This window comes from Equus quagga, chromosome 2 (genome assembly GCF_021613505.1).
Source record: "Equus quagga isolate Etosha38 chromosome 2, UCLA_HA_Equagga_1.0, whole genome shotgun sequence".
Lineage (NCBI taxonomy): Eukaryota > Metazoa > Chordata > Mammalia > Perissodactyla > Equidae > Equus > Equus quagga.
The window spans coordinates 70,207,615-70,224,300 of NC_060268.1; the positions used below are offsets into that span (position 1 = coordinate 70,207,615).

Here is a 16,686-nt window from a genome sequence, read left to right on the forward strand (position 1 = left end):
TCCACACATTCTGCTTTGGCGGCCCGGGGTGCACAGCCCAGATCCTGGGCACAGACCTGCGCCCTGCTTATCAGGCCGTGCTGTGGCAGGTGTCCCACATACAAAGTAGAGGAAGATGGGCACAAATGTTAGCTCAGGGCCAATCTTCCTCAGCAAAAAGAGGAGGATTGGCAGCAGATGTTAGCTCAGGGCTAATCTTCCTCAAAAAAAATAATAACATTTGTGTTATGGAAAATTTCCAAACAAACAAACAAAAATAGAAGAGTTTACTGGACCCTTTAATATTGGTCATCCAGATTTAATCCTCATCAGTGGTTTTTTATCATACTCATTTTGTTGATTCACCTTTTTTGTTGAAGAATTTGAAGGCAAATCTCTGACACCAGTCATTTCACCCCTTGACTATTTCAATATGCATCTCTAAAAAATATGAAATTTTCCTTAAATAATCACAGTCACTTTATCACATCTAACACAAGTAAAACAATTATTTCATATTATCTAATACCCACAATGTCTTTTTACAGTCAGTTTCTTTGAATCAGGATCTAAACCTGGCCCACATATGCTGCATGTGGTGGTGCTTCTCAAGTGTCTTTTAACTCAGAACAAAGCCCAACCTTTTGTTTTCTTTGCATAAACCACTAGGGCCCCAGACCAACAACATCAGCATCTCCTGGAAACTTATTAGAAATGCAAATTCTCAGGCCCCACCCCAGACCCACTGAATCAGAAACTCTGGGTGTGGGGCTGGCACACTGTGCTGAACATGCCTCCAGGTGATTCTAACATGGATTCAAGTGTGAGAACCTCTGCTGTCAATATACTGCAGAAACTAGGTCAGCCATTCTGAAGTGTCCCGCATCCTGGATTTGTCTAACTGGTTCCTCTCACTGTCCTTCAACTTCTTCCTCTAACCTCTGTACTTCCTGTTAGACCCAAAGGCTTCTTACAGTCCAGATTAAACATTTATTGGCAAGAACACCCCAGAGGTGACGCTGTGTACTTCATATTGCACCACCTCCAGAGGCAAATGATGTCAGCTGGTACCACTTGTAGTGATGATAAGGTTCATCAGTGGGTTCAGGCAGTGGCCACCTGCTCCTCCACTGTGAAGTTCCCCATCAACATTTCTCCATTGATGATCTCTGCCTGAATTAATTATTTTATGACAGATGGCAAAATGTTGGTTTTCTAATCATCAGTTAGGATTCTTTTCTAAAAGAAGAACTTTCTCTTCTCACCTGGGGCTCTTTGCTACCTGAAGCACCCTGTTTGTACAGAACAGGTGTGGTAGACAGAATAATGGTCTATTGGTGAATGTTCCATGCATATTTGAAAGAATGTGCATTCTGCAGTTGTTGGGTAGAATGCTCTATAAATGTTAAAAATGTCACCTTGGTTGATGATGTTATAACGTTGTTTACATTATCTATATCAATGTTGATTTTCTGTCTACTTTTTCTATCAAATACTGAGAAAGGTAGTGTTGAAATCTCCAGTTATTATTGTGGATTTATCTATTTCTCCTTTCAGTTCTATCTATTTTTGCTTCATGTATTTTGAAGCTCTGTTATGTGCATACATATTTAGATTCTTATGTCTTCTTGATGAATTAATCCCTCTATCATTAAGAAATGTCCCTCTTTATTTCCTGGTAACAGTTCTTGTTCCAAAGCTCCTTTGTCTCAAATTAATATAGCCACTCAAGATTTCTTATGGTTAATGTTCGCATGGTGTATATTTTTGTATTGTTTTACTTTTAACCTATCTGTGTCCTTATATTTAAAGCAAGTTTCTTATAGACAGCGTATAGTTGGATCTTGTCTTTTTATCCAATCTGACAAAATTGTCTAGAAATCTACCAGTTGGCTGTTTCCTATTTGTCTCATCTGTTTTTGATTCCTTTCCCCCTCTTTCCTGACTTCTTTTGGATTGAATTTTTGTTTTCATTTTGTTTTGTTTTTTGGTATTCCATTTTATCTCCACTGGCTTATGAGCTACCCCTCTTTGTTATTTTGTTAATGTTTGCTCTATGGTTTACAATATATATTTTTAACTTATCACAGTCTACTCTCAAATAACATTATAACATCATAATATAATATTATACCACTTTACAAATAATGTAGGAATTTTACAATGGTATACTTCCAGCTCTCCTCCCATCCTTTGTGCTGTTGTCATCCATTTTACTTCTACACAGTTTATAAACCCTACAATACATTGTTTTAAACCGTCACCATTCAAAGAAATTTTAAAAGAAGGGAAAAATGTCTTTTATACTTACCCACATATTTGCCACTTCTGGCACTCGTCATTTCTTTATGTAGACCCAAGTTTCATCTGATTTCATCTTCCTTCTTTCTTAAGAATTTTGTTCAACGTTGTCTGTGATACAAGACTGATTACAAAACATTCTCTCAGCTTCTTTTTGTCTCAAAACGTGTTTATTTTTGCCTTAATTTTTTTGAAAGATATTTTTAGAATTATGATATGATATATTTAGAATGTATTTATTTTAGAATATATTTCTATGATATGATATATTTAGAATTATGGGTTAACAGGGTTTCTTTTTTCCTTTCAGCCTTTTAAAGAGTCCATTCCAATATTTTCTACTTTGCATAGTTTCTGACAAGAAGTCTATGATTTCTCATCTTTGTTCCTCTCTACACGGTGTATCTTGTTTCTCTGGCTGCTTTTAAGATTTTTTTTCTTTATCACTAGTTTTCAGCAATTCGATTATGTTGTGTCTTTGTGTGGTTTTCCTTTGTGTGTATCCTGCTTGGGGTTCATTGAGAGTCTTGAATTGGTGGGTTTATAGTTTTAATCAAATTTGGAAATTTCTCACACTAGTTTTCAATTTTTAAAAACTATTTCTTGGGCTTCCACTTACATGTATGTTAGATGTCTTGGTATTCTCTCATAGGTCATTTTGTTCCCAGTATTGATGCAAATAATCAATAATTAATCTACAGTAAAGAACAGAAGAGAGTTTCAATCGAGCCAATCTGAGGACTGTGGCCCAGGAGAGCAGCATTCACAAAGGAAGAGAGCGCTCTAGAGAAGGGCTGGCCTTCAGCACAGTTATCTACCATCTTGGACCAGAGAAACGTACATCCAGCATGACAGGTGTACCTTCTTTCAAGATTCAAGGAGAGGGGCCAGCCCCCTGGACGAGTGGTTAAGTTTACGTGCTCCGCTTCAGCGGCCCAGGGCGCGGACGTGGCACTGCTTGTCAGGCCACGTTGAGGTGGCATCCCACGTGGCACAACCAGAGGCACTCACAGCTAGAATATACAACTATGTACTGGAGGGCTTTGGGGAGAAGAAGGAAAAAAAGAGAAGATTGGCAACAGATGTTAGCTCAGGTGGCAATCTTTAAAAAAAAAGATTTCAAGGAGACATTTTGTTACAGATTGGCAGGTACATTGTGGGGCAACATGACATGGGTGTCATGGGAAGGGAAACACTGGTTTTGGCACCACAGGGAGTGAGGCATCATCTTTATCTTCAAAGAGTACATTCTTTACTGTAGGATGGTGAGCTAAAGCAGATGTGCAATGTATGTTTGACAGGCCGCAAGTCAGGCTCCTCTGGTTAAAAGCAAATTTAGGCCAAATCAAGTTTAAACCAGAAGAGTTTCTTTATACATCGTAGTATTTCAAATTTTTCTTAGATCAGCAGTTTTTTTTCTTCTCTCTGAACTTCATTTTGAGACTTGTGTTTAAGCCTTTTCAGAGCAGGTTTAGATAGCCTTTACTCTAAGGCTAATTTAGCCCCATTACTAAGACCCGACCCTTCTGGGATCCCTACTTCATGCCTCATGAGATCCCTCCATTCTGGCTGATGGAATGGGCTCTTCTTTGTCTCTAGCCCCAGTCGCTGTCCTTTCTCCAGCTTCATGGGGTTTCACCCTGTGCATGTGCAGACTGGTATTCAGCCAAAGACTTAAAAGGACTCCTAAAGAGATTTCTAGAACTCTCTCTACATAGTTCTCTCCTCTCTGGTATTTGGTCCTACAAATTCCAGCCACTTGGGCCTTCCTTAACTTGGGTCTCTGTCACCTCAACTCAGTGAGACGACTGAGTTGTCTCCCTCTCTGTCTCCCTCTTCCTCGCCCTCTCTGCCTCTCTGTTCTACAGTTAAATAGTTCTCTGCCATAGAACTAGATCATAGTTTGTTCAACCAGGCCCAGATGGCTTGGTTTTCCTTTCACGGAGAGACATTCCAGCCCCCTGCTTATCCCACCTTTACCACTCAAAGTTCTCATGATGGGAAAACTGCATGAAGAGTAGCAAGTGTCCTGCTGGGTCAAAGGTCACAGCTGGAGAACCCAGCAGCCTTTGCCACAAAGTGACTGCCGGGCAGAGATGGGGCTCTTCTCAGGAGGTGGCTTTTTTTTTTATGAAACCCCATTTATTGTTCCTGTCAATGCAGATCTGGAAAAATCTGCCACATCTGAAGGCAGTGGTGACATATCGAGAACCTCCTCCAAAGAAGATGGCCAATGTGTACACGGTATGGGTAGAGGGGCCCTGGGTATCAGGTGGGGCCTCTCTGGGCCCACCTAGCTGACCTGGGCTGTCTGATTTCTCCTACCTGCCACAGATGGAGGAATTCATGGAGGTGGGGAATGAGGTGCCTGAGGAGGCCCTGGACACCATCATTGATGCCCAGCAGCCCAACCAGTGCTGTGTGCTAGTCTACACATCGGGCACCACCGGGAACCCCAAGGGCGTGATGCTGAGTCAAGACAATGTAGGATAGATGCCCAGATGGGTGGGGGTGGGCTGTGGGTGGATCTGTCACAACAGCCCTGGGGAGGTTCCTCTGGCTTCTCAGCTCAGGGAGCTGGGATAAGTAGGACAGCCCATCAATCTGTGGTTCAGACTGAGCCCAGCAAAAGAGAGTAAGACAGAGAGGGGAGGGAAAGGGAGGGTAGGCCTGTCCCTGGGGGTTTCCTGCAGCGATGTGCAGGAGGGCAAACACCCTGGGGATCCCTCCAGAAGTAGCCCAAGCCCCCAGGATGGCCACAGATGTGAGTACTTCCAGGGCTTGCTTGTAGACACTGCCAGGGCCCATCTGCCTGTCCTCCAGATCACGTGGACAGCACGGTACGGCAGCCAGGCCGGTGACATCCAGCCAGCAGAAGTCCAACAGGAGGTGGTGGTTAGCTACCTTCCCCTTAGCCACATTGCTGCCCAGATCTATGACTTGTGGACAGGCATCCAGTGGGGGGCTCAGGTCTGCTTTGCCGAGCCTGATGCCCTGAAGGTCAGTCTGCCTCTCTGCCTGCATGGGTACCTGAGTATGTGTGCAAGGGCATCCCCAAGTGTATATTTGTGTCTATGGGCCCTGTGTGTGCATTCGTGAGTGTGTGCGTTTCCTGTACATTTATCAGTCAGAATTCTTTCAGCTACAATTAGCACAGCCTGACTCAAATGACCAAATAAGAAGGGAAACTGATAAAATTACATAAAGGAAGTAGAGTTAGAGTAGTTCGGTGGGTCCACCATGCTATCAAGGATAGGCCATCCTCAGAATAAGGTCACAAGATGGCCACAGCTGGCCACAGTGCTGCACTGCATCCCAATCTCATAAACTACACTTATTCTTTGGAACCTTATTTTAACCATGAGGAGAATTTTCCCAGAAGCCCCCTAGCAGATTTCCCCCCACCCAACATCTCATTGGCCCAAATGGTGTCACATGTCCGTTCCTAAATCAGTCACTGCTTAGGGGAATGGGAGTATCATGTTAGAGTGAGACTAATAAAGATTCACTGCCCCAGACTAGGAGGGCACTGAGGTACTTCGGAAGCATCTGGCCACTCTGATACCTGAACTACATCAGAGTTCTGTTAGCTAAAAAGGGCAATGAGGGGATGGCTGTTGAGTCACAGCCAATAGTATATGACACAAGTTGCATGGAGATGTGTGTGCACCTGTATGAGCATCTGTGTGCAGGATGCCTGTGAGGTGTGTGCATACTGACTCTGGTGCAAGGAGCTTCCTGGTCCCAGCTGGCCCTGAGCTAGCAGGCCTATCTCTCTCTGGGGGTGAACAGGGGAGCCTGGTGAACACACTGCGGGAGGTGGAGCCCACATCCCATATGGGAGTGCCTCGGGTGTGGGAGAAGATCATGGAGCGGATCCAGGAGGTGGCGGCTCAGTCTGGCTTCATCTGGCGCAAGATGCTGCTGTGGGCCATGTCAGTGAACTTGGAGCAGAACCTCACCTGCCCAGGGAGGTACAGAGGGCTGGATGGCAGGAGGCCTGGGGAGTCAGCAGGGTTGGGTCATAACCTCAGTACACAACCAAGGATCTGATAGGCCAGGCTTGTCTTAGCCCCACTAACCTGTCGGCTCTGGAGATCCCCGTACAGAGGTCCTGTCCTCTTCCCAGATTCCCACAGGAGACAGTCACCTCACCTTTGGGTTCTGACTGGGAGGACTGACTTACTCTTTCTGAGGTGGATTCACCTCCCTGGGAGCAGCTCCTGACACAGACTCCTGAGGGTCTCCTGACCTCAACAGGTGGCTAGAGAAGGAGCCACCGTGATGAGGGCTTTCCATCATCCCAAGTAACCATTCGGGTCTCTCCCCCACAGCCTTTTGACTGCTTTTTAAATTCCCACACAGTGCTGTGGGAGGGTCAATGGCAAAAATCTGGCCTGTTCCAATTTGGAAATATCTTCTGTTACTACTGTGTCTGTGAAACTGTATCATGTCTCATGAGACATGTCTACACGTGTCTGTAGACCTACAGCTTCATTTACACAGATATAAAAGTGAAGATGCACGAGTGACCCATTCATGGGCTTCAAAGGGGATCATACATGTTTGTACATGTGTGCCCATGCATATATACTTCAAGTCTCTGCACATGTGTATTATTGTATGCGCAGACTTTCACACATCTGGGTTGTTGCCTGTGTTCCTGTATACAATTGAATCTGTCTGATTTCCTGGCTCGACATATTTGCACACAACTACATGCACAATATGCACACTCATGTTCAGAGGCAAGGCCAATATTAAAAATATTTACCAATGGGTTTGGCATTGGCACTAACCAATCAGAACAGGTAACTGGAATGGCCAGACCAGTGTGTACCCCCTGCATACCCACCCTTTTAATGCGAGTGTTTGTATGTTTTCTTCTGTGGACCATACTCCTTCTCCTACCAGTGATCTGAAGCCCTTCACAACCAGACTGGCAGATTACCTGGTGCTAGCCAAGGTCCGCCAGGCGCTGGGCTTTGCCAGGTGTCAGAAGAACTTCTATGGAGCAGCCCCCATGACCGTGGAGACACAGAACTTCTTCCTGGGCCTCAACATCCGCTTGTATGCAGGCTATGGCCTTAGTGAGACCTCAGGCCCCCACTTCATGTCCAGCCCCTACAACTACCGGCTCTACAGGTGTGGCCCAGGTTGCAGCACATACACATGTCCACACACCCTTGCACACCCCTTGGTGTTCACCTGCTGATTGGGTCCCAGAGCCTGGGCCACTGGACTGTGGGGTCTCCAAGATCCAACAGTTCCATCTTGGGCCAAACATCTTGGCCAGGCTTCAGTCTCAAGGAGGTGGTCTCTGCCAGTGTCACATGGGTCTGTAATTGAAAACAGCCCTACAGCCCAGGGGCCGCTGATCAGGGTTCTGATGGAGGAATTTCTCTTTGTCCCCTCGCTCCAGTAGAGTGGGGTGTGTTAGAGTGTCCCAGTATCGCTGATGGCCCAGGCGCCATTTGAGGGGGGAATCTGGGGGACAAGGCCAACCCTCTAGTGGGCAGGGAGGGCAGTCAGTTCTGGGCAATGAGTTGAAGGATCATCTGTTATGCTTAAATATGTCCCCTCACTGCCTGCCTGTCACAGTGCTTGAAGTTGTCCCATTAGGATTTTACTCATTCATTCATTCATTCTCCTACAAACCTTAAATTGGCCCTACCTCTCAACTCTAAGTCCCTTATTAAAATACAAATATCCTGGGAGGAGACACCTTCTAGCCATCAGTGAAGACTGAGAGGTTGGGCTCACGATGGGAGCTGATCCAGGGCTTGGAGGAATGGGTTCCCTCTGACCACGCCCCTGGTCCCTCCACCCCCAGCTCTGGCAAGGTGGTGCCAGGCTGCCAAGTGAAGCTGGTGAACCAGGATGCAGAGGGCATTGGCGAGATCTGCCTGTGGGGCCGCACTATCTTCATGGGCTACCTGAACATGGAAGACAAGACATGTGAGGCCCTCGATGCCGATGGCTGGCTGCATACAGGCGATGCTGGACGCCTGGACGCCGACGGCTTCCTCTACATCACTGGGCGTCTCAAAGGTGAGCGCCAGCTGGTTTGAGGCTGTTTTGGGGCATGGGAGAAATGATACTGCCACCACTATTTACACCCACTACTAATACTGAACCCTTACAAAGTGCCATGCACGTTGACTGACATCATTTTACTTACTAGTGTCTCCTGTGGGGCAGATACTATTATGAAGCCAACTCATTAATGAGGACACCCAGAGAGGTTAAGTAACTTGCCCAAGGTCATCCAGCTGGTAAATGATGGAGCTGAGATTCAAACTCTCTAGAGAAACAAGGCAAGTCTTTCCAGAAGATTCTAGGGCATAAATATGTATTTTTATATGCAAACACAGATATGATGTAGAGTACAATGCAAATTGGATATAAAATTTAAAGTAAAACATGAGATGTCAAAGAAATTTTCCATGAAGAACTTGGCTTTCCCGGGAAAGTAAGCTGGAGACTTCCCCGTGGAAAGGGTGCTTTGTGTACTTTGAAGGAGCGAGCAGATGTAATGCCGAAGCATCCATGTGGGAATCCTCCCACTCCCATCCCCATCCCACAGCCTGGCCCCAGTTTCCCAGGGGAAACTGAAGCTCAGTGAGTGGGTAAACAACTTTCTGGAAATTACACAGGCAGGTGTGCGTGCAATTGAGCCTGGGGTTCTGCTGGTTACAGAGGGTTGGCTCTCCAGGCAGAGTTTGGGTGCCCTCGGCCTGAGCCTTGGGATGGACTGGACATCCTGGTGTTTGGGTCTTCGGATGTGCAGGCCAGTGAAGCCTGGCTGGTGCTCCCGCCTGAGGCCCAGATGGCCCAGGAGATGCCTGCCCAAACTGTAGTGCTGCTTGGGTGTGCCGAGAGCACTGCCTAGGATTCTCCATGGTGACGGCAGGTGAAGGGAACCTGTGTCCCTGCATACGGAGGGAGAGTAACCAGAAAAAAATTCAACCAGAATTGGACTTCCTTTTACAAGCAGTATGATGAGAGGTAGGGGCCCAGATACTTTTTCTTCTTATAAATATCCAACTGAACCAGCACCACTTCCAGGAAAGACCATCCTTCCCATTGCCCTACAGTGCCACCTTTGTCATAAATGAAGTGACTGTTAGGAGAGGTCTGATTTTGCACTTTCTATTCTCTTCCATTGGTCTATTTACCTATGCGTGCATGAAACTCCAGTGTCTTAATTTCTGTATCTTTATGATAGGGCTTGATATCTGGTTGCATTAGTCCTATAGCTTGGTCTTTGTCTTTAAGACAACCTTGGCTAGATTCGTACTGTCAATTTCCTGAAAAAACTGGCCAGGATTTTGATTTTTATTTCATTGAATCTACGGATTAATTTGGTGTGAACATACATCTACAATCTTAAGTCTTCCAATCCATAAACATGGTACATATTGCTCAACTCTGTAGAGATATATTTAAAAAGATGAACTAGATAATTTTCTAGGAAAATGTAACTATTTTCAGAAAAGATAGTAAATTTAAACACACTTATTTCCATGGAACTAATAGAGAAAGCTCCCCCCACCACATATACAAAACACACAAAGCACTGGGCCCAGCAGTTTCACTGAGGAATTCCAATGATATTTAAACTGTTTCAGAGCATAAAAAAGAAGGAAAATTTCCAATTTTTTAATGAAGTGAGTATAACATTGATACCAAAATCTGAAAAAAGATTATATTTAAAAAGAAAACCATAGACCAATAACTTTTATGAATATACATGCTAAAATCCTGAATAAAATATTAGCAAACAGTATCTAGTGGCACATTAAAAAATAACCCATCATGACTAAGTGGGATTATTCTGGGAATGCAAGGATATATAATATAATTAATCATATTCATAGATCTAAGGAAAAAAGTTTTATGATCATCTGTACAAATACTGAAAAGGCATTTGACAAAAATCAGTACCGATTCATGGAAAAAAGCACTCAATAAAAATAGAAATAGATGAATACTTCCTTACATAATAAAATGTATCTCTCCCAAACCAAAAGTCAGCATCAGTCATAAGTAACACAGACTCAATCCCACTAAAGTAGGGAACAAGACAAGGATGCCCACTATCACCAGTATTATTTAACAGTATTTGAGGTACCAGCCAATGTAATTAGACAAAGAAAGAAATTAGAGTTGTAAAAAGTTCAAGGGGCCGGCCCAGCGGCACAGCGGTTAAGTGCGCACATTCGGCTTCAGTGGCCCGGGGTTTGCCAGTTCGGATCCTGGATGTGGACATGGTACCGCTTGGCAAGCCATGCTGTGGTAGGCGTCCCACATATAAAGTAGAGGAAGATGGGCACGGATGTTAGCTCAGGACCAGTCTTCCTCAGCAAAAAGAGGAGGATTGGCAGCAGATGTTAGCTCAGGGCTAATCATCCTCAAAAAAAAAAAAGGTCGAAAGGAGGAGTTAAAGCTATCATTATTTCTGTATAATAAAATCACGTGTATAGAAAAACCAAGAGAATTTTGTATGGAATCAGTAGCTTCCATTTGTACAAATAAAAAGTTTAGAAGATAGAATAAATTAGTACATCTACAATAGCAATAAAAAGGATAAAATATTTATACATAAAGAATTGAAACCGTATAACAATTCGAAGAAAACATTAGAGAAATCCTTTATAACATTGGAATGGGGAAGTTCTTTCTAAGTATGACACAAAATACAGGAGCCACAAAAAATGACCAGTGAAATTTTACTACATTAAAAATAAAACAAAGGGCCAGCCCAGTGGAGTAGTGGTTAAGTTCATGTGCTGGGCTTCAGTGACCTGGGGTTTGCAGGTTTGCATCCCAGCCATGGACCTACAAACTGTCATCAAGACATGCTGTGGTGGCATCCCACATACAAAACAGAGGAAGACTAGCACAGATGTTAGCTCAGGGCCAATCTTCCTCACCAAAAAAACCCACAACAACAAAACTTCTATGTAGTCAACTCACCCTGAGCAAAGACAAATGACAATGCTAGGAAAAGATATTTGCAACTCATATTGTATTGATCAGGGTCCCAGGAAGAAACAGATGGTTTACAAAAACAAAACCCAAAACATGCTATAGCTCTCCATTTGCTTAGGTCTTTAATTTCTCTCAACAATTTTTATAGTTTTCAATGTAGAGATTTTTGCACATCTTTCCTTAGATTTACTCCTAAGTATTTTTTTGTTTTGTTTTGTTTTTGTCTTTTACTTTTTATTAAGATTATGATAGTTTACAACCTTGTGAAATTTCAGTTGTACATTATCATCAGTCATGTTGTAGGTGCACCACTTCACCCTTTGTTCCCACCCCATTATCCCCCCTTTCCCCTGGTAACCACCAATCAGTTCTCTTTGTCTCTATGTTTGACTTCCACCTATGAGTGGAGTCGCATAGAGTTCATCTTTCTCTATCTGGCTTATTTCACTTAACATAGTACCCTCAAGGTCCATCCATGTTGTTGTGAATGGGACTATTTTATCCTTTTTTATGGCTGAGTATTATTCCATTATACATATACTACATCTTCTTTATCCAATCATCAGTTGATGGGCACTTAGGTTGCTTCCACGTCTTGGCTATTGTGAACAATGCTGCAATGAACATAGGGGTGCATGGGACTTTTGGAATTTCTGATTTCAGGTTCTTTGGATAGATACCCAGTAGTGGGATGGCTGGGTCATATGGTATTTCTATTTTTAATTTTTTGAGAAATCTCCATACTGTTTTCCATAGTGGCTGCACCACTATGCATTCCCACCAACGGTGTATGAGAGTTTCTTTTTCTCCACAACTCTCCAACATTTGTCACTTTTTGTTTTGTTTATTTTTGCCATTCTAATAGGTATAAGGTGATATCTTAGTGTAGTTTTGATTTGCATTTCCCTGATGATTAGTGATGATGAGCATCTTTTCATGTGTCTATTGGCCATCTGTATATCTTGTTTGGAGAAATGTCTATTCATGTCCTCTGCCCATTTTTTGATTGGGCTGTTTGATTTTTCGTTGTTGAGTTTTGTGTGTTCTTTATATATTATGAAGATTAACCCTTTGTCGGATATATAACTTGTAAATATTTTTTCCCAATTAGTGGGTTGTTTTTTTGTTTCAATCTTGTTTTCTTTTGCCTTGAAGAAGCTCTTTAGTCTGATGAAGTCCCATTCGTTTATTCTTTCTATTGTTTCCCTTGTCTGAGAAGACATGGTGTCCAAAAAGATCCTTTTGATACTGATGTCAAAGAGTGTACTGCCTACATTTGCTTCTAGAAGCCTTATGGTTTCAGGTCTCACCTTTAGGTCTGTGATCCATTTTGAGTTTATTTTGGTGAATGGTGAAAAAGAATGGTCAAATTTCATTCTTTTACACGTGACTTTCCTGTTTTCCCAGCACCATTTGTTGAAGAGACTTTCTTTTCTCCATTGTAGGCCCTCAGTTCCTTTGTCAAAGATAAGCTGTCCATAGATGTGTGGTTTTATTTCTGGGCTTTCAATTCTGTTCCATTATTCTGTGCACCTGTTTGTGTACCAGTACCATGCTGTTTTGATTACTGTAGCTTTGTAGTATGTTTTGAAGTCAGGGATTGTGATGCCTCCAGCTTTCTTTTTTCTCAGGATTGCTTTGGCAATTCGGGGTCTTTTGTTGTCCCATATGAATTTTAGGATTCTTTGTTCTATTTCTGTAAAGAACATTATTGGGATTCTGATTGGGATGGTGTTGAATGTGTAGATTGCTTTAGGAAGTATGGACATTTTAACTATGTTTATTCTTCCAATCCATGTGCATGGAATGTCTTTCCATCTTTTTATGTCATCATCAATTGCTTTCAAGAAAGTCTTGTAGTTTTCATTGTATAGGTCTTCCTTGGTTAAATTTACCCCAAGGTATTTTATTCTTTTTGTTGCAATTGTGAATGGGAGAGTGTTCTTGAGATCTTTTTCTGTTATTTCATTGTTAGAGTATAGAAATGCTACTGATTTATGTATGTTGATTTTATACCCTGCAACTTTGCTGTAGTTTTTGATTATTTCTAATAGTTTTCCAATCAATTCTTTGGGGTTTTCTATATATAATATCATGTCATCTGCAAACAGCGAGAGTTTCACTTCTTTACTGCCTATTTGGATTCCTTTTATTTCTTTTTCCTGCCGAATTTCTCTGGCCAAAACCTCCAGTACTATGTTGAATAAGAGTGGTGAGAGTGGACACCCTTGTCTTGTTCCTGTTCTCAGAGGGATGGCTTTCAGTTTTTGCCCATTGAGTATGATGTTGGCTGTGGATTTGCCATATGTGGCCTTTATTATGTTGAGGTACTTTCCCTCTATACCCATTTTACTGAGAGTTTTTATCATAAGTGGATGTCGGATCTTGTTAAATGCTTTCTCTGAATCTATTGAGATGCTCATGTGGTTTTTGTTTCTCATTTTGTTAATGTAGTGTATCACGTTGATTGACTTGCAGATGTTGAACCATCCCTGTGTCCCTGGTATAAATCCCACTTGATTGTGGTATATAATCTTTTTAATGTATTGCTGTATTCACTTTGCTAAAATTTGGTTGAGGATTTTTGCATCTGTTCATCAGTGATATTGGCCTCTAGTTTTCCTTCTTTGTATTGTCCTTGTCTGGTTTTGGGATCAGGGTGATGTTGGCTTCATAGAATGTGTTAGGGGATGCTCCATCTTCCTCAATTTTCTGGAATAGTTTGAGAAGGATAGGTATTAAATCTTCTTTGAATGTTTGGTAGAATTCTCCAAAGAAGCTGTCTTGTCCTGGACTTTTATTTTTCGGGAGGTTTTTGATTACTGTTTCAATTTCTTGTGATTGGTCTAGTCAGATTCTCTATTTCTTCCTGCTTCAGTTTTGTTAAGAATTTATCCATTTCTGGGGGCCAGCCCGGTGGCACAGTGGTTAAGTTCGCGCATTCCACTTCTTGGCGGCCTGGGGTTTGCCAGTTCAGATCCCAGGTGCAGACATGGCACCGCTTGGCAAAAGCCATGCCGTGGTAGGCATCCCACATATAAAGTAGAGGAAGATGGGCATGGATGTTAGCTCAGGGCCAGTCTTCCTCAGCAAAAAAAAAAAAAAAAAAAAAAAAGAGGAGGATTGGCAGTAGTTAGCCCAGGGCTAATCTTCCTCAAAAAAAAAAAGAATTTATCCATTTCTTCTAGGTTGTCCAATTTGTTGGCATATAGTTTTTCATAGTATTCTCTTATGATCTTTTGTATTTCTGTGGTATCTGTTGTGATTTCTCCTCTCTCATTTCTAATTTTATTTATTTGAGTCTTCTCTCTTTTTTTCTTAGTGAGCCTGGCTAAGGGTTTGTCAATTTTGTTTATTTTTTCAAAAGACCAACTCTTTGTTTCATTGATCCTCTCTACTGTCATTTGTGTTTCCAGTTCATTTATTTCTGCTCTAATTTTTATTATTTCCCTCCTTCTACTGACTTTGGGCTTTGTTTGTTCTTTTTCTAATTCTGTTAGGTGTCGTTTGAGATTGCTTATCTGAGATTTTTCTTGTTTATTTAGGTGAGCCTGTATTGCAGTGAATTTCCCTCTTAGGACCGCTTTTGCTGCATCCCAAACGAGTTGGTATGGCGTGTTTTCATTTTCATTTGTCTCCAGATAATATTTGATTTCTTCTTTAGTTTCTTCAATAATCCATTGTTTGTTCAGTAGCATGTTGTTTAATCTCCACATTTTGGCCCCTTTCCCAGCTTTATTCTTGTAGTTGATTTCTAGTTTCATAGCATTATGGTTGGAAAAGATGCTTGCTATTATTTCAACCCTCTTGAATTTGTTGAGGCTTGCTTTGTTTCCCAAGATATGGTCTATCCTTGAGAATATTCTACACCCACCTGAGAAGAATGTGTAACCTGCTGTTTTGGGATGGAGTGTTCTAAATATATCTATTAAGTCCATCTGGTCTAGTTCTTCATTTAATTCTATAATTTCCTTGTTGAGTTTCTGTCTGGATGATCTGTCCATTGGTGTTAGTGGGGTGTTGAGGTCCCCTACTATTACTGTATTGTTGTTGATATCCCCGTTTAGTTTTGTTAATAACTGCTTTACATACTTTGGGGCTCCTGTGTTGGGTGCATATATATTTATAAGTGTTATGTCATCTTGGTGGAGTATCCCTTTTATCATTATATACTGTCCCTCTTCGTCTCTCTTTATCTGTTTTGCTTTGAAGTCTACTTTGTCTGTTATAAGTATGGTGACACCTGCTTTCTTATGTTCATTATTTGCTTGGAGTATTGTGTTCCATCCCTTCACCCTGAGTCTGTGTTTGTCTTTGGGGCTGACATGTGTTTCCTGGAGGCAGCATGTTATTGGGTCTTATTCTTTAACCCATCCTGCCACTCTGTGTCTTTTAATTGGAGAGTTCAATCCATTTACATTTAGAGTGATTATTGAAATTTAGGGGCCTAATGCTGCCATTCTATCGCTTGTTTTCCGGTTCTCTTGCATTTCCTTTGTTTCTCACCCCATGATTTTTGGACTACCAATTCAGGTAGGTAGTTTTCTATATTGGCTTTCTTCTTATTTGTAATTTGCGTCTTCATTCTTGATATTTGTTTAGTGGTTACCATGTGGTTTGTATAAAACATCTCATAGATGAGATAGTCCATTTTCTGATAGCCTCTTATTTCCTTAGATTAAGCCATTCCATCCCTTTCCTCTTCCCCTTCTAGGTTGTTATTGTCAGATTTTTTTTCCTTCTTGTGTTGTGAGTTTGAGGTTAAAATGACAAGATTATATTTATTCTTGGTGTTTCCCTTCCTTTTATCTTTAATGTTATACTTAGCCTTTGCTAACCTGTTCTGATGCAGAGCTGCAACTATCTGATTTTGTCTTTCTTCTTATTTCCTTTGCTCTGGGTTTTGTAACCCCTTTCCTTTTTTTGTTTTTTCAGGTATGAGGGTCTTCCTGGGCATTTCTTGTAGGGGAGGTCTTGTGGCAATGAACTCCCTTAAATTTGTTTATCTGGGAAAGTTTTTATTTCTCCATCATATTTGAAGGATATTTTCGCTGGATAGAGTATTCTTGGCTGCAAGTTTTTGTCCTTCAGAGTTTTGAATATATCATTCCACTCTCTTCTAGCCTGTAAGGTATCTGCTGAGAAATCTGCTGACAGCATTATGGGGATTCCTTTGTAGGTTATTTTTTCTGCCTTGCTGCCCTTAGTATTTTCTCTTTGTCATTGACTTTTGCAAGCTTCACTACTATATACCTTGGGGTTGGTCTTCTCACATTGATAAAGTTTGGAGATCCATTAGCTTCTGTCACCTGGAGTTTCATCTCTCTCCCCAGGTTTGGGAAGTTCTCAGCCATTATTTCTTTGAACAGCCTTCCTGCCCCCTTCTCCTTCTCTTCCCCCTCCAAGATACTT

At 42.0% G+C, this 16,686-nt stretch overlaps 1 protein-coding gene across 2 annotated transcripts in view; it reads left to right on the top strand.

Moving 5' to 3' along the window:
• ACSBG1 (acyl-CoA synthetase bubblegum family member 1) overlaps positions 1 to 16,686 on the top strand; it is a 46,800-nt gene that overhangs the window by 23,429 nt on the left and 6,685 nt on the right. For both annotated transcript variants that reach the window (XM_046653873.1, XM_046653874.1), the window contains 6 exons: positions 4,444 to 4,524; positions 4,615 to 4,764; positions 5,104 to 5,280; positions 6,073 to 6,254; positions 7,195 to 7,425; positions 8,114 to 8,331. In XM_046653873.1, the coding sequence (XP_046509829.1) occupies positions 4,444 to 4,524; positions 4,615 to 4,764; positions 5,104 to 5,280; positions 6,073 to 6,254; positions 7,195 to 7,425; positions 8,114 to 8,331 (1,039 nt within the window). The remainder of the gene's footprint in view (positions 1 to 4,443; positions 4,525 to 4,614; positions 4,765 to 5,103; positions 5,281 to 6,072; positions 6,255 to 7,194; positions 7,426 to 8,113; positions 8,332 to 16,686) is intronic.